An 18,655-nucleotide genomic window follows, 5' to 3' on the forward strand; every position below is an offset into this window, starting at 1 on the left:
AGCCCCCTTCCCTGGTCCCTTACAATCGGGTACCGGGTATCTAGTTTCCTACGGTCTGACTAGGGTATGACCCCTGCTTGGATCCTATACCCGTAGCCTCCTGCTCGGGTTGTCCTTTTCCCCTTTTCAGCTCTTTCCATGAGCCCTGTGCTGCCCCACTTCTCTCCCTTCTGGAGCGTCCCAGTCCGGGTGTCTCGTGGTTCCTTTGTGTATGGCTGACTACTTTCTGTGTTCAGGGTAGGTGCCCTGCTTTTCCGTAGCCCTTCTGTTGCTCCTGCTGAGACCTTCCCAATGGGGCCGCTTCCCTCTCCTCCCAGCTGTTCCCAATACTCCCACCTGCTATGTTGTGGGTCTTCATATATCCTTCTCTGCTCCCCCTGTTGCTGCTGCCTTCGCAGATTGCAGGGGCTGCTTCTGGCTTGTCTCCAGTGCTGATGACCTGTTCCCTGCTGCCACTGCTAAGACCAGCATCAGGAGCCTCCTCTGGCTCCTCATCCAGTGCTCCTTCCCTCCTGAGGGATTCCCGGAGTGGGTCCTGCAGCCACACGCTCCTCCGGTCCATTCCCCCTCTCCTCTTTCCTCCACCATCAGCCATTTTTGTCCCCGCGAGCCGGTGATTGCTGGTGACATCATCGGCCGTCCTCAGCTGGATAAAGACGTGGCTAATGAGCTGCGCGGGCTTCTCTTCTTGTTTCCACTGCACTGTGGCTCCTGCTGTAGGTAAACAGTTTTTTCGTGTTTTAACTTTTACGTTTGTTCCCTCTCCCTCTTGTTTATTCTGTTCCCCGTAACTTTCTTTTCTTATTCGGGGTCCTTCCTCCCGTTCTCTCCTGGGACAGCTTGTTTTGCAGACTGGAGAAGCTGAGAACTCGACTGGGAGAGCAGATGGCAGGGTCCCCCACCCAGTGCGTCTACACTCTGATCTTGCACAAGATCTTTTGAGCTTGTTGGTCATGCTCCCCTCTGGAGCCTTTTGACTAATTGCTTACAAGGACAATTATGTTCCTTCTATAATGATTAGGTGAGGCACCAGCATGGCTGTTTTTAAAATAACTAATTGCATTGACATGTCAGAATTTAACAGTCCACTTATAGTCAATGATTACTTTTTTAAACTGCAACTCCTGAGACATAATTTGACTAGTTTTATGGCTGAAAAATGCTGCAGACAACTTTCAATTCTTGGCAGTCCTGTTCTACATGTGCGTAATGATAAGGTAATTATCCTGGCTATATTGAGCAGTTTAAAGGAATATCAGAATTATTGCGCTGTATCACATGGACCATGCTTCTAGTGCGGCACATTGTCTCCAGCAATATCGGCTGCCCCAAAGGGGTGTGGCACATTATGGAACAATCTGCCTTTATGGGAGGCTCCTTCCTAACCCCAAGGCTCTAGCAGTTTGTTAAACCCTGATTGAGAAGTGCTTATATCCCTTGTCCCTCTTTAATTTACCTATGGATTGTCTCATTGTCCATATACTGGGTTAACTCTTTCCTCTATCCCTCTAAACTTCCAGTCTTTGTGATGCCATGCTGATGTCACCAGTTAATTATACACTATGTGAAAAAATCGTTTGGTTAATGTTAGACTTGCTGCCTGTTATGCAGTCGCTTATCCCTCTTCTCCAGCATATGCAAGGGAGTAAATAGCAGTGCCTTTCCATTACTTTGTCATGATTCTAATGTAAAGTGTCTACAAGGAATAAATGGGTAGCTGTTGATAGAGGTTTGTAAAGACGTGCTTTTGGCAGAATTGCCAGCCTCATTTGATCTGAATAGATCCATTTAGGGTTTTATGCCAAACTCATCAGCCAAGTTCTGTGTACCAGTTCTGGGCAGTAGCTGTCTTTGGGGAATTGCTTTTGATCAGGCACATGCTCCATTCATGACCAATCTTGAAGACCAGTCAAAATAAGTGATTACTTGAGGGTCTGTATTGTTTCTGTATCTGACTGAGCTCCCAAATGGCCTGCTGCTAACTGTTTAGCCTTACAGTGGTAAGGCATTACCACTGCTGTGTTTTCATACCAGTAGCAGAGAGACCTAGTTGACTGTGTTGATCTGAAGGCAGGGTAGATTTGCACCTTAAAGACTAATCTATCTATCTATCTATCTATCTATCCTGCTTTAGTACCACAAGCCCAGCAACACCCTGTGACAAACTGTCAGGGTGACACCTGTCCCCTAATTTTCCCCCACTGTTCTGCTGCATATCTTCAAGGTACAGACTAGCTTTTGGCCCTGGGCTAACTCTTCACCCCCAGAAAATCTCAGTCTCCCTAGTTACTGACCAGACCTTGCAGCTCAGTAGAGGAAACCCTGTGAACTTACTGGACATTTAGCCCCAGTTTGTGAAATATTAGGGACCTGCTATGTCTGTGGGAAAGGAATGCTTGTAGTTGTCAGCTGCCTTGAAATCATTCAAAACACAACAGATTTATCACATTAGACAGAAGAACATGTGAGAAAAGAAGAAAAAGAACCTGTTAAGTTTGAAAGAAAAATACAAAGAAATAATGTCTGAAATCACTGACAGCTGCCTTCTCACCTGGAACAGTATTTTCAGTAGTCCTTCTTGCTACTGGGTGCATATACACATGCTATTAATGCTATAAAGGCTTACTGTGCACTAAAATACTGTACAATAAGCCTTCCCTGGAAGCACATCTACACATGCTCCCTATTGGGAAAAAATCAATTCCCAACAGGAGCAGCTCAGTATAAGGCTGCTCCTACCCTGCTCTAGCTCTCTGAAGCAGCCAGCAGGAGCTCTGGGATCCCCCAGGCTGCTAGTCCAGGGGCTGTCAGAGAGCAAAGGGGCTGGTCCTGATGTGTACAGGACTAGGAGAGCTCATCTGGCTGCACCAGCAGCTGTCTCCTTGCCCCCTGCACATTGGGAGGGGTCCTGATGTGCATGAAGCAGGGAGAGAGCTGCCGCTGCAGAGCTTTCCCAGCCCCATGCACAGGGGTATAAGCCATGTGCCCAGAGGGGCTTCTCTGCACAGCGAGGTACTGGATGGGAGCTGTCCCACTTCTGGGCCAGCTCCCAGTCAGCCCCCAGATGGTTGGGGAAATACCCGAGCAGTTGGGAGCATGGCCAGGAGCTGTCCTACTTCTGGGGGACAGCTCCTGGCCAGCCCCCAGCTGCTCAGGGAAATCTCTGCCCAGCCAGAAGGAGCCCCAGAAGCTCCCAGGAGGAGGGAGAAGGAGCCCCAGAAGCTCCCAGGAGGAGGGAGAAGGAGCCCCAGAAGCTCCCAGGTGAGGGCAGAGGGCTACCTTGTTGCAGCACTACTCAGCTTCTGTAGGGAGCTGGGGGCTAAGCACTGCCAGGACCTGGGGAGTTCCCCATCCCCTCTGGCCCCCTGGTGTTGGGGCTGACTGGGAGCAAATTTGCTCTCAGTCAGCATCTACAAGTTCATTACTGTACAGTATCTACTGCACAGTTGTTTTCTACCTATATTTACAGGTAGTAGCTAACTGCTCAATAGACTGATTTACTGCATAGCAAATGGTGTGCACATGTAGACGGTGACACTTTGCTGCGTTGTGCATTAGTCTAGTGCACAGTAAAGTGTCTAGTGTAGACACTCCTACTGAAATATATTTTCTTGATATTCACTGGTGATTCCCCCAGCTTGTCTACCGGGTGTCCCTTCTCTACCCTCAGACTTGGGGAGTCTTCTCTGACTTGATCTGATGAATGTACAACATTCCTCTCAGCTTTCTACATAAATCCCCCAGTTCTGAATCCTGCCTTATCTCTCCTAGTCTAGTCAAGAAGGACAGAAATATTTACATCCTTTGCATATGATTTTCTTTCTTTCCTTGCAAATAATCAGAGTTTGTCAAAGATTGGGCCAGACAGAGGTGTCCCAACGATGAACAAGGCAGAGAGAAGTCACTTTGGTAGTCTGAGAGTTGCTTCCCAAAGTTATATTAATCAACATCTGATGTGGGAGGCAAAGACCGGGCATTGCCCTGGTGAACTAGAGTAAAGAATAGTCCTTCAAGAGGCTGCTAGAGGGCGCCATAATGGCCTATTGGGGATGGAACCCATTATAATTTCTTGTTCATTGTTATAGTCAAAGAAGACAGCAAAATATATATATATATATCGCCTCACATATGGTTTCTTATTTCAGAAAATAAGATTCTAATAATATTTTCTCTGCTATTCTTTTAGTCTATTAAACGGGGTAAGAAATATCATTAGTTTCTGCATGACCTCTCTTTCCCTGCCAATGGTTTTGTCCTTTGTAATGCACTCAGCTATCATTTGGGTTTAAAATCTCTTAAAGCCTCTCAGCAAGGCTTCTTAACTGCAAGCAGGGTACAGACACTGGCTATTGACTAATCAAGCAGGTTACTCTTACCAATAAACCAACTAATGGCTTTCTAATCATGCAGGCTCTAAAACATATATTAAACAATGTCACAAATATATAAGCAATACAAATGAATGTATCTTGTTATTAGTTCTGTTAGAGACCAAATATGAAGATAGTTAGACCAGTCTGGGGAAATATCTGTGTATGTGTAAGCAGTGCCCCCGAGCCCCCCAGAATTAATCACTGCATATCTGTGAACTCTGTGATGCATCCAACCAGAGTTTATTTATGCATGACAGGACTGAAAGGAAATCCACTGTGGCCAGAAGCAGATGCTAACCATGTCCCATTTTGTTTTTATTTCAGGAGTCAAAAGGGAAAGTGGTGAAAACCTGCTCAACAACTGTAAGTACAAGTGATTTCTTAATGATGCTGGGGGATGTGGCATTGTGGGGTTCCACAGTTATTGGGTCTTGATGATTTCTTGATGTGCTTAGGGTGCTAAGAGAAAGATGATTTTCAGAGTGACTGTGCTGTGGATGATGCACAAGTCTGAAAAGTATCCAGTTTACTTTCTCAGAGCTGTGCTGGCTTTGCATCGCTAACAGGATTCTACACTGAGATTGTGGGGTGAGGCTGGCATGTAGTCATTGTCCACACTGGAGCTCACCTCAGCTTTAGTGAATGACCCATACTCTTTACAAAAAGGTAGAGGCAAGCTTTCAAGGGTGCACACCATGGATCTTACATCTCAACTTTAAAAGATAATTGTATGATTAGGTCTCTGCTAGATTGATATATTAGCTGTTCTCTCTTTCTTAGTTGAATGTGGATAACTATATATACTGGTTTTATCCTACACTTTGCCTGTGTCTCTAATACGAGCTGAAAACTGCAGGGCAGAGATTGTCTTTCCCTTTGTATTTGCGTAGCTGGGCCCCAGTCTGAGGTTGGACTTCTAGGCATTGCATAATACCAATTGCAATAAGAACATACCTCAAAAGTCCTTTGAAGCTGATATTATTAGTGCCCCCAAGCCCTATTATTTGAAGATGCAGTCATAGTACAGAGTTTAATAATGGTATCCAAGCACATTCAAGGCTTTAATACTCATGGGAAGGAAGATCATGACCTCTTTTGGTGACAGATGTAACCTGCATCATTCGTATCCAGTGACTCAAGGACTTAAGAATTCAATTGCCTGATTTCTTGTATAAGAAATGTACCTCTGTATTCACTTGTAATTTATGGTATTTTTGCCTAAATGGAAGCTAAAACTCACTGAATCAGTGCACAGCAGCCTCAATGAGCTTTTTTATCAAGCCAACACTCTACGTACTTGATTATATTTATACCAAAATTGCTCAGGACCATGTCACCTGCCTAAATTTGCCTGTCTTCCTGCCTAAGCTGCTAGGTCATGTCACTACTGAACATGCTACACTAAAGCTGAAATGGCCAGTGACTCCCTACCCATTTGGCTGAGATGAGAGGTGGTGCCTGGTTACTTGGCTTCTTGCTTGTATATTTCTCTGCTGGGTTGTAAAGGGTTTCCCCTCAATTTGTTTTGTTCTTGTTTTGTAGGTAGGGTGTTGGCTTGATAAAAAGCTCATTGAAGGCTGCTGTGCACTGATTCAGTGATTTTTAGCTTCCATTTAGGCAAAAATACCAAAAATACCATACTTAGGTGAGGAGGGAGAGGGAGAAGGGTTTTTGTCATGCCTATACAAATATATAGAGGCACATGCCACCTGCTGGTATGTCTTGAATGCCAAAATTGGAATTGCATGCATAGTCTTTCTCAAAAGCAGTCAGAACCCATCTCCCTGCCTACCCAGACCTTGGATGATCCAATTTTATCCTTACAGTGGAATGCAGCTGTTCCTTGCTGCTCCAGATGCCTGTATTGGCCTATGACAGTACTCCCTTGGGTAGCTGAAACTGGCTACAGCAGCTGTATATTCACCTTCTTTTCTACATGCACCTAATTTGTCTTATTTCCTGGTGGGGTTTTTGGCAACAGTTACCAAGTATGTTGGTCAGCCAGCGGAGGGAGGGTCTATCTCCCATCATCCGCAGACTTTCATTTTTACACTGATTTTGACAGACAACAGCATCACTAAATCACTGAAATCTTTCAGCTCTTAGCTATGGCATCCAGGATGCCTTGGTTCCCATCTGGCTCTGTCTGATATGTTGTGGAGCACTGCTGCATTGACAAATGTTATACTCTGACTTTTGAGAAGTGTTCCAAGTGTGACTGGACAGTATCCATCCTGGACAGACCTGGCTGCCTCAGATCTGCAGGCAATTACAAGATTTGCTCCATGGATGTTATCACAAACCATCATCATCTAGTGAGAGAAAACAAGTCTGGAGTCCCTGAGCTCCTCTTCTAAATGTCCCCGTAAGAATGACAGAAGGCTTTGGCTTTGAGTCAATCTTGGTTCTGTGTCCCAGGCAGATGCTGAAGGCTGCCTTTTCACCAGAGCTCTGTTGCTAGCAGCTCTCACAGTTCTCATGGATCCCAGTGGGTGCTCCAAAATCCATCATCTTCATTTAGTTGCTTAAAATGGGAGCTGAACTCCACTGAAAGCCCAGCCATGAAGGTCTGTGTTTGCACAGTTCATGCTGGCCTTGATTCTACTTACTCAGGCCAGAGCTCCTAAGATGCTGGTGTCCCTGGAAGGTGCTAATGTGCTGAAGTCCTCTTTGCCTCTAGCATGGACTCTGGTCCTCTCTGTGACCTCACCTCCAGCAGCCTCCTTAGCACCTGACAGGCACCCACTTGAAGAAGCAACTGATGAAGCTTCTGCTGAACTCAGGCTCATTCCTTCTCACAGTGATAGACATACTCCCCTGGCAACAGCAGGGAATAGGCCCAATTGTCATTGTTCATTCCAGGTCTCCCTGTTTCCTGGAGGGTTTTCTACCAGCAGTGGAATGACAGTGCAGCATCTAAACATTGTTAATGACACTTCCACTCTTGGTGCCAGCAATCTCCAAGGGGAAAGTCAGGCTTTGAATCCTAGGACACTGCTGATGCCAGGGCCCTTTTTAGCCCATGATGTTTGCTACAGAGTGGTGTGCATGTGAGCATATAAGGTCTCTTCCTGTGTGACTTTGGTTGAATGCCAAGTGTTGTGGTATTTTTCCTAAACTTTTGTTTATCCGAAATTTGTTCTTTTATAAGGACCGTAATATAACAAAATGCCAGCACCCATTTCTGTGTACCATGTTGGGGGCCTTCAAAAAGGAAATGCTTGTTTTTTTCTGACTTGGAGAAGTTAGGCCAACTCTTTCTTTGGCAGGCTGCGGGACACGAATGCAGATGGTGTCATCTGTGGGAGTAGCAAGAATAACAGGGGGCCGGCTTGCCCAGGCTGGGGAGTGGCCATGGCAGGCCAGCATTCAGCTGAATGGCATGCATCGCTGTGGCGCATCAATCATCAGCAACACATGGCTTGTAACAGCAGCGCACTGCTTCAGAGGGTAAGTCCCCAGCTCTGAGAGATATGGCCACAAGGAACCATGCACAGTCTCACTCCTTAGATCCTGTGATATTTGGAACCAAAACTGGACTGTTAAATGTTCCGGGGTCCTGACCTTCTGATCTGGTTGCTTTGGACTTGGGGGTGGGGGCCCCCAAAATGGGTGGTCAAAGGCAAAGGCTATATTTTATTTTTCTGTCCCTCCAGAACTCGGGCTGCTGGGTACCAGTTCAGCACTCAGTGCTGGCCAGAGAGTCCCAGGTCTGTTCTGACCTTACAGCAGCTGGTAACTTCTCCCTAGGTGTGTCCTGGATCACTGCAGTGCTCTAGCCATCCTCTCTGCTCTGGGCATTTCCCTGATGCACTTGATCGTGGCATTTAGGCACCTGCCTGGGAGCTGAGCTCTTTTGAAAATATGGCTTTGCATGTTGCCAGCTTAACCTCAAATCTTTCTTAGAGTGAAGGACCCTCGTGTGTGGACAGCCAGCTTTGGGACTGTGAGAAGACCTCCTAAAGAGAGAAGAGCCATCCAGAGCATTATTGTTCATGAACAATATGCTGATTATCTTTATAACCACGAGTATGACATTGCTGTCATGAAGCTCGCCACTCCTCTGCCCTTCACAAGTGAAATACACAGTGTCTGCCTCCCAGAACCATTGCAGGTGTTTCCAGAGAACACCAGCTGTTTTGTCACAGGATGGGGAGCTTTGAGGGATGATGGTGAGTGTCTGTCTCCCTGCCTTCCAAAGAAAACTCCCATTGTCTGTTTAACATTTTTAGTTCATTTTCAGTCACTCATCAAAATGAAACCATTATTTATTTGATCGGCCTGGTAGCTCATTAGCCACTAAGGCAGTCCACCAGGAGAAATGGTAAATTGATCATCTGCAATTTTTTTTCAATCAGGGTGGGATGTCTTTCTGAATGGGATGTTTCAGCTCAACCATTAACTCTTGTATCTATGGTAGTTATTTCTTTGGTAGGACAGAATTATTCCTTTCCATGCAGGGACCATCAGGTAGAAATCTATGGCCTGATCAACACAAAGGGTCAGACACTCATCATAATTGTCCTGTCTGGCCTTAAATTCTGTCAGAAGACAGGTTAGATTTGCACCTTCTAGACTGACTAAAGCAGAAATGCATAGCATAAGCTTTTGTAATCATCAGGTTTACTTCTTCAGGTGCTGCCTGGTGATATCTTCAAAAACCCACTGCTTAAGAAATATATGCTATACATCTCTGCTTTAGTTAGTTAGAAGGTGCAAAATTACTCTACTTTCTGCCTGACTTTAGGTTGACATAGCTACCTACCTCCCTCCTAAATTCTGTCTCCTTCTGTTGATGTGACAGAAAAGCTTAATATTTGAACATAATACATCAGTGGCTCATCCCAGGACATGACATTTTATCTGGCTTTTCAGCATGGTTCAGAACATGATAGACCTGCAGACTGCTTGTACAGGAACAAGAAAGGACTCTGGCTCATTGCTCCTTCTGCTGTTACAATGATTGAGCAGATTTCATTAATTCCTGAGCTGTTGACCTCTATTCTTTGCTTTTTCTTTTGCATTCATATTTGGTATCAGCGCTTGACAGCCTAGTGTCTGTAAACTGTATGTTGACTTACCATAGATGTTTTCTTCCTTTAATTTCTGTCTGGTTGCAATTCAGCTAAATTCAGGACCCAATTTAGCACAGAAGCACATGCTTAATTTGAAGTTATGTTGATGTCAATGGGACTTAAGCACATGTTTAAACCTAAGAGTGTGTCTATGAATCTGGCTCTACTGGAGGCCAAACCTGCATTTCAGTGCTAGTCTCTTGCTGTGTACTTAGATTGTCCAAGCTCATGTTCTGATTGACTCTTTGAACCTTCCTGAGGATGTCACTAATATTCATTAACTTCCTACAGTTAATGAAGTTAACTGAAACCTCCACCATTAACAAGCACAAGAAATCCCTTTGCTCTCTTAATGTTAAATAAGTGAAGCTAAAAAAGTAATGGGGAGGGTTTACCTATGGCATCTTGTTGGAGGTGGAAGATGGGGAAGCAAAAAGAAAAAGTTATGATCTTCCCATAGCATCAATGGGGTACCACCCCACCTAGGTACCTATATGGCCAATGAGGTTTTTTTGAGAGCCTGGCTACTTGTTTCTCATTTCCCTTAGCTAATATATTCCAATTGTAAGTTCTGAAGCCACTTTTTCATGGCAGGTCAAAGCGTTAATCAACTACGGCAAGCAGAAGTGAAAATCATTGGCACTAACATCTGCAACCGCGAGGAAGTGTACAATGGAGCCATCACACCTGGGATGGTGTGTGCAGGATACTTGGAGGGGAAAATAGATGCATGTCAGGTAAGTCTTATCACAGCATTGAGAACTAGTCTGAGGGAGAACTGATGAGTGTATCTGAATTAATGGCGTTCCCTGTTTCCAATCTTCTCCAAATATACACATTTTAATAGGATCCCTCTAACAAAATCCAGGTCACAAAATCCTTAGATGAAGGTGTAGCAGTGGATGTAGTCTTTCTGGACTTTAGGAAGGCCTTCGACACTGTCTCTCACTCCATTCTCATTAAAAAACTAGGGGACAGTGGTGTCGACACCTACACAGTCAAATGGGTCACTAACTGGCTGGAGGGCCACACCCAGAGAGTGGTGGTGGACGGGTCTTATTCGACCTGGAGGGATGTGGGCAGTGGGGTTCCACAGGGCTCGGTCCTCATCAACATCTTCACCAGCAACTTGGACGAGGGGGTAGAAAGCACCCTGTTCAAATTTGCAGACGACACTAAGATGTGGGGGGAAGTGGGCACACTAGAAGGGAAGAATAGGCTGCAACCGGAGCTAGACAGGTTACAGGGGTGGGCGGATGAGAACAGGATGGGTTTCAACACTGACAAGTGCAAGGTACTGCACCTGGGGGGAAGAACCAGCAGCATACCTACAGGCTGGGGAACTCCCTTCTCATCAGTGCAGAGGCAGAAAAGGATCTTGGAGTCATTATTGATGCTATGGGACCTGAACCTGTTCAGCCTCCACAAGATAAGGCTGAGGGGGCATCTATTGGCTGTTTACAAACTAGTCAGGGGGGACCAGCAGGCATTGGAAGTGTCCCTGTTCCCCCAAGCATTGCCAGGAGTGACTAGAAATAATGGTCACAAGCTGGCAGAGGGCAGATTCAGGCTAGATATCAGGATACTTCACTGTCAGGGCAGCTAGGATCTGGAACCAACTTCCAAGAGAAGTGGTGCTGGCTCCTACCCTGGGGGTCTTTAAGAGAAGGCTGGATGAACACCTTGCCAGGTTGATCTCAGTACTCTTTCCTGCCCATGGCAGGGGGTTGGACTTGATGATCTGCTCAGGTCCCTTCTGACCCTACCAACTACTACTATGAAACTATGAAACAAATCCAGATCTAGCTCATAGTACTGATTCACAGAACCCTGAATGCTAGGGACAGGAGGTGGGCTGAAGGGGGAGGCTTTTAAGAGTTAATTTTAGAGTAAGTAATGGTTACTTCTCCAAAGGTAATAATCAGAATAAGCTCCTAGTTGTGGAGATCAGGGATGATGTTAAGATATAAGTAAGAGACCACATCAGAGGCCGTGTGCCACTGTAAAGAAATGGGACATATCTCAGACAGTTGCAAACAAAATGATACGCAGCAAATTCTTAGCAGTGTAAACTAGCATAACTCTCTTGACTTATCATGATCTTATACTGATTTTATCCAGCTGAGGATCTGGCTCTCTGCGTGATATTTATATGTAATATGAGAGAAAGAGTTGGTATATCTGAAGGTGTGATGTGAAAGAGAGTTTCCTAGGCATGAGTCTGAGATGGACATGCATAGATATAATCTACTGAAGATACTTAAAGACTTTCCCATCCGCCACAGCAAAAAGGCCTATGACTTAGTGGAGTCATTGTTCTTCATGCCTGAGCAACATTGTTGATCACTTTCCTGTGGTCTTTCTCCTTGGGATGCATTATGTGATGGGGTAGAAGCACCCGCGCTGGATCAGCTCGAGCTGTTAGCTCTGTATGCATACAGGGGGAAAGAATATTAGTGCTGCCCTAACTTTGCTCCCATTGGAGTTGGCAGTAACCATCTCTCTGATTTAAATGGGAGCAGTTAAGCTAATGCTTCAGTGCTTTGGCACATCACTTTATTAGTATTATGGTATTGGCACTATGGAGGTATCCACGGCCCCAGACAAGAGATGGCCCTGTTGGGTCACGCACCACACACACACACACACACACACACACACACACACACACACACACACTGAACCCTGCCCCATCCCAAAGGACTTTCAGTCTACAAAATGTACAGTAGAAAGTCAATTATTTGAACCATTCAGATATAGGAACACAGAACATGCCACCAACCTGTGGGGCATGTAGAATAAGTGCTAGTGATGGTGACTAAAAGAGAAAGAACAGTTTAACAACTTAGGAAAAATTGCAATAATCAATACATGGAAAACTGTGTGTATGCATATTGTCTGTGTAAAAGTTCACTAAAGGTGCATTTCATTCACTGAACAGTTTGATCTTACAAAGGGGTTCTGGATGCAGCTAGCTCAAGTAATTTACTCTCTAATATATAGTAAGTTTGTAATTGCATAAGAAAATCCTGAATTCCCTCAGCTTCACTCATTATATGCCATCTGATCTGATAATACCATAACTGAGAAACCATTTGTTCCTGGCCATTGCAGGTGATCAAACTTGAGATGAGAAGAGTTTACCATCTTTAAAGCATGCATAGCAACAAATTTTACTGCTAGTCATAAAATCACAGAAGTGCTCCATGCACATTTTACAGCACTGTAATTTAGAGCACTTTTTATAGCACTATTAAGTTAAGCACTCCTAAACATGACAGAAGTACAGTGTTTGGTGGGGGAGGGAGGAGCTCTAAGCCTCCCTGCACTTTTCAGGCTAGGAGGCAGGGGCCACTTCACAGCCTCCTGGGGCTTCTCCAATGGTCAGAAATTTGACCAGCATACAGAAATTATTTAACGTGCTGTAGATTGCTGAAGTGCTGTAAAATATAGCACTTCAAATTTAATATATCATTTAACAAGGGTTGATTTAAAGTGCTGTACCCATTTTTAAAGTTCTGCAAAGCCATGCACTCCTGTTAAGTCATGGCAATAAAGCACTTCAAATGGCAAAAAAGCATCTTCTGTACACACCCCCAATCCTTTCATACCTCCAGCTAAAGCACTTGACCTTCTCAGACTGTCTGCAGCAGTGAACTCTGCAGACTGGTTGACTGCTTTGAGAAGATATATTTTATTTCACCTAAATGTACTCAGTTCAGATAATTATGACAATTAAATGATACCTAGCACTTTTAATTTTCTAGATGCTCCTATAAACTATCTTAGTAAGAATTATCATGCCTTTTTAACAGATGCAAAAGCCTATGAAGAAAGTCCATGGGCAAAAGGGCTTGAGGTTAAATTATCAAAGCTGTGTGCCTAAATTTAGGTTCCTAGCCCTTACTCAGGGCACCTGATCATCCACTTGCCCCTCTAAAAGTCAGTGGGAGTTGGTTGGGTGCTGGCACTCTTGCAAATCCAGCTGCATATTTACTTGGCTAGGTAAGAACATAGGACCTGGATTTAGGAGCATACAGCTTTGAAAGACATTGGTCCTAAATCTGTATTGAGGCTAAAATAAAAGTGGCTGGATTTAGAGAGCTACTGGGTACCTGGTCACCCTATTGCCCCGTTGGGGTTTATGGACATTTAGCATAGATCTGAAAAACAGGTCAATTCCACAACAAGGCCTACATGTAAATGACTAATTTTGTATAGCCAGGTTTGAAAATTAAGGCATTCATTTAAAAACTGGATTTTAATGGATTCCTAGGTTTCATGTCAAAATTCTTTTTAGTGTATAGAAATTGGGTTGTCTCCCATTAAGGTGTTGGTGAGTGCCATTGATAGTGCTCATTGTGTTTGTATGATATAGAAGCTGCCAGGGCAGCAGTGGGTGGGTACAGACAGCTGGGACTTGCCTGTATTCAGCAAATGGGGTCTTTTGGACTTCACCAAAGGACAACACCACTAATGGTCAGAAGGACATATTATATATGCCCTTTATTGGCACTGCCCATCCTTCGTACATTGAGGCTAGAGAACGTAGTACTTTTCTTCTCTCAAAGTTGTGTGCAAATACCAGAAATAACTTAGCCACCTGCAGGCTTGTCCTCAAGTGCAATGCTACTTTTCCTCTTAATGGAATTCAAATGGTTAGGTTTGACAGCTGCTCTAGTATCCAGATAAATCCACCAGTTTGCTATCAGTTCCTGTTGGCTGAATTACACCTTTCTCTCTCTCTCTCTCACCTTGCAGGGTGACTCTGGTGGGCCACTGGTTACTCCAGATTCTAGAGGCATCTGGTACCTTGTGGGAATTGTGAGCTGGGGAGATGAATGTGCCAAACCAAACAAGCCCGGAGTCTACACTCGAGTGACTTATTATCGGGACTGGATTACTTCAAAAACTGGCCTATAAAATCCCAAGTGAGCAAAACTGCAGGACCATGCAAGCCTGTAATACCAAAATATTATTTAATGTACATAGGTCTTGTTGCCCTTTGGATTGTTGTTGGATTCACTTGTGGTCTTCCTAATGCCAGTAAATTCAGAGAGGAGGCAGAGCTCTGAATAACTGTGGCCTACCACTGGAGGGGAACATACACTCTCAGAATATATTGCAAAGAGTCAAACCCTTCCATTTGACTTTGCCATTTAAAAAAAAATACATTCCCAACAGACACTGAAGAATAATCCAGGTTTCTACTCATGCTGCTACTTACTGTCTATTGTGATCAATTGTTTTGGCTACTGTTTTTTGGGGTTTTTTTTAAATCAACAAGAAGTTCCCCTTGAGGGAGCCATAAATGCAGTTTTCTTATTACCTGTCTGGTTGCAATTCAATACAGTGTATTTCCCTCTAGCTGCTGAGTGCCTGCACTGCTTCACCACAGAGCTGGTGGTGAACCAGCAGCCATGGGTGTTAGACTGTTGCACTCCTCCAGAAACAGAAGACGACCCCTGGCATTGAAAGCCTATCAGAACTGTGAAAATTAAATGAGACCTAGAAAACAACCTCATGAGTCAAAGGAACACTGAAGCTCTGACACAGGAAAGAGTTCTTCCTCCCTGCCATCAGGAAGCAAAGAAGAGTCTGTGTCCCACAGCCAGCCACTGAACTGGAATGGAGGTTGCAGCTCTCCCACCTAAATCTGATTACTAATGCTCTGAAAAACCCAAACCCCTCCAGTTTGTGGCCCAGATCCACCAGTCTTAACCAGAGCTGAGCTCCTTCCCACCAATCAACAGCAGAATCAAGCCCAAGTCACTGAGCATATGTGCCGTACACTGGATGTCCATGGCTTAACCAGATGTTTACCGATACCTCACCTTAACAATACCCTGTGATGAGGTGAGCTGTCACTGTCTAGAGATCTAGCATGTCACAGACTCAGTGGCCCCTCCCCATCTACTTGATCAGAAGAGAAAGAAATCAGAGGAAATAAAAGCCAAGATCACTGACAGCTTCATTCAGTCCAGTGCAACCAGCCAACAGCTACCTCATCCAGGACCAACACTAGGACTTCAGCTTTGTAACCCTGGTGGAAGGTCCACTTGTATGGAGTCTCACCCAAGTCAAAAGATCTCTGTACACAGTAAAGGTCTCAGTGAAGGGCCAGAACTTCAGGGTGCATCATATTCTCCATATGATGTAGCAATAAGACACTGACACTTTAATACACTCCTTTGATGGCTTCCGTCATACAATACAATGACCTCCAGCCCATGTAGCACATGTTCTGATATGGTTTTATGGTTTTGGGGGCTTGGTTTTGTGCTGGCTTGGTTTTATGTTGCCCAGTTTGTGCAGCCCATCTGTGTGACTGTGGTTCTGTCAGCAGAATTTAGAGTAAGAAATACGTGGCATATTACAGACGTTTTGAAATTGAGATTCAAGGAGTATATCTCAGTCTTCTCCTGGAAGCCAACATCTGACTAGAATAGTGAACCTACTGTAGGGAACCTTTTCTGAGAGTGTGATCCAAAGTAGTTTGAGCCAGGGTTTTCAAGGAACCAGAAGGAATTGGGTATTTGAATTTTAGGGACTTTCAGTATTATCTGAACAACTAGATGCCCTCTGGTCCTTTGAAAATGCCAGACTTCATGGTTCCTGGGCACAGGTGAGTAGCTGCCCAAAACCTTTTATTTGCACCTGTAATTTTGCACCTTTGGGCACAAAAGTTAGAGGTTGTGTTGAGTCCCTTCAAGAAACTGATCTTTGAAATATTTCATACGCAAAGGCTCACGGAAAGCCATTCTACAAAAGACTAAATATTCACATAGGTATAAGGATGAAACGGTCAAGGTCAATGTTTCAAAAAGGAACCAAACATTTTGAGCACCCAGACTGAAACACCTAGGGCCTGATTTTTTCTTGGTCACTATGCGAGTCCCCACTGCTCCAGGCAAAGTCAATGGCAACTGTGAGGGTCAGGACTTCATCTGTTGGACACCAAAAATGTGAGGCTTCCCACTTAAGTAGCTTTAATCATGGGTCCTTATTGTATAGTTTGAGCAATAAGGTTAATGTTATTTTCATGGCAAAGCTCCTGCTAATGGCTGTTGCTTTGGTTTGGGGTTCCAAGGTCTTGGTCCTGCAAAGACACTGAGGATGGTGAGTAGTCCCTGCAAAGCCAAAGCAGTATATCACAGTGCCTAAAATTAAGCAACCAAGTGAGTCTTTGCAATCCTGTTTTTAGCAGGAAGGGAACATTTACTTCTTGTGGAGTCCGCCCTGTGAGAAAATATAGGAAACCAAGTTCACTCAAGGAGTACCAGACCCATGTAGTTCAGGCACTGGCTGACTTGCTGGGTGAGACTTGTTTGCCGCACATTTTATAAAGCCACAGTTTGTATCTGAGCTGGAACATTTCGTCAAAGGAATAAATGTCTGACCTAAAGACAGAATGGGATATGTTTTGCAGTACTATCAATGGGGGAATATAGGAGTGGTCTAAAATTTACTGTAAAAATGTATTATGTGTAATATTATTAAAAATGGTTTTAAAAAAAAATCCCTTCTTGTTTAGTGTGATTGTCTTCAACTCCTGTTGAGTAATAATCACCCGGAAGCTAGCAACTGTCAACTCACAGAACATCTCAGAACATTTTCTGCTCCTAGACCATGCCAAAGCCAATCAGAAACTTCCCCAGTTTTATATGGCCTGCACTCCTTCGTCCAGTTATTACCCTGAGACTCATGTTTGCAGCAGTGTCTAAGTGACTTTGGCTGTGTCTACCCTATAAACCCCCTGCACTGCAGAGTGATGGTGTCCTGCATTGTGCTGCTCTGGATGAGCTGTTTCTTAAACTGGGAGGAATCATAGAAAATGAGAGTTGGGAGGGACATCAGAATGTGATCTAGTGACCCCCTGCTCAAAGTAGGACCATCCCCAACTAGATCATCCCAGCCAAGGCTTTGTCTAGCTGGGTCTTAAAATCCTCCATGGATGGAGATTCCACCACTTCTCAGGGAATATAATCATGCCTGTGTGGTGCTTTGGATAAACTAATTGAGTACTTCTCAGTTATGGTGACAGTGCACCAACAGTGCTGTACAAACATGGCTCCACTGCTTTTGGTTTAGGAAGAAGGATGGTGTAATATGCATGTGGGTGCAAGTCCGGAGTCTAGTAGGTTCTCTGCTATGTAGGCAAGGCCTGTCACCCAAGTCCACTTGAACCCTATTTTGCCCTAGCTTCAGAGGTCTCTGACTTGCCTAGGAGTAGCCTAACAAGTGCTAACCTCACTTGTGTTCAGCAGTACCTTATTCCACAACTATTCACAATTCAGTGAATTGAACACAAAGGAGGGAGTGGGGCTAAATCCCTTGAGCTGCTTTGAAAATCCGAGGCAAAACAAGCATTAGACACTGGTGAGACCACAGCTGGAGTACTGTGTCCAGTTCTGGGTGCTGCACTTCAAGAAGGATGTGGAGAAGCTTGAGAGAGTCCAGAGAAGAGCCGCCCATATGATCAGAGACTTGCAAGGCAAGCCATACGAGGAAAGGCTGAGGGACTTGGGCCTCTTCAGCCTAAAAAAGAGAAGGCTGAGAGGGGACTTGTTAGCAGCTTACTGCTACATCAGAGGAAATACATCAAGGGCTTGGCGAACAACTGTTCACCAGGGCACCCTTGGGGTAAACCAGGCGTAATGGCCACAAACGCCTGGAAGACCATTTCAGGCTTAACACTAGGAAAAACTTCTTCACAGTTAGGGTGTCCAGACTGTGGAATAAGTTCCCTCCAGAGGTGGTGCAATTGCCTACCCTGGAAATCTTCAAGAGGGGACTGGACAGTCACCTGGCTGGGGTCACCTGACCACAGTTGTCTTTCCTGCCTAGTGCAGGGGGCTGGACCCAACGATCTTGTGAGGTCCCTTCCAGCCCCTAACAATCTATGAATCTATGACAGCTTGTCCCAAGCATCTAAAAATGACAGGAGACTTGCACGGTGAAAACTGCTCCAATCTTTGCAGTTCCCATGGCAGCCACTACAGGACAGCAAAAGGCAAACTTCACAACACAGCAGCTAACATTCTTGACCCCAAAGCAGTAGGCTCCTACCCAATGCTGAGCCAGCTGCATACTAGTGGCCTGACCTTCAAGAGGCAGTTAATGCCTAAATGGCGATACAGACACCTCATTTTGACTGTATAACTAAAGAAGGGTGACAGGATACCTGGGTGCCCGCTTGAAACGGGG

The 18,655-nt window shown here is 44.8% G+C and overlaps 1 protein-coding gene across 1 annotated transcript in view; it reads left to right on the forward strand.

Annotated features, from left to right (window-relative positions):
* Nucleotides 1–14,624, forward strand: part of LOC102380911 (transmembrane protease serine 11B-like protein) — a 46,979-nt gene extending 32,355 nt beyond the window's left edge. The window contains exons 8-12 of the mRNA XM_006027529.2: nt 4,698–4,736; nt 7,643–7,823; nt 8,280–8,545; nt 10,043–10,185; nt 14,210–14,624. Of these exons, the coding sequence (XP_006027591.2) occupies nt 4,698–4,736; nt 7,643–7,823; nt 8,280–8,545; nt 10,043–10,185; nt 14,210–14,371 (791 nt within the window). The 3' untranslated portion in view covers nt 14,372–14,624. The remainder of the gene's footprint in view (nt 1–4,697; nt 4,737–7,642; nt 7,824–8,279; nt 8,546–10,042; nt 10,186–14,209) is intronic.
* Nucleotides 14,625–18,655: the final 4,031 nt, after the last annotated feature.

The sequence above is a fragment of the Alligator sinensis genome, unplaced genomic scaffold (genome assembly GCF_000455745.1).
Source record: "Alligator sinensis unplaced genomic scaffold, ASM45574v1 scaffold320_1, whole genome shotgun sequence".
Classification (NCBI taxonomy): Eukaryota; Metazoa; Chordata; order Crocodylia; family Alligatoridae; genus Alligator; species Alligator sinensis.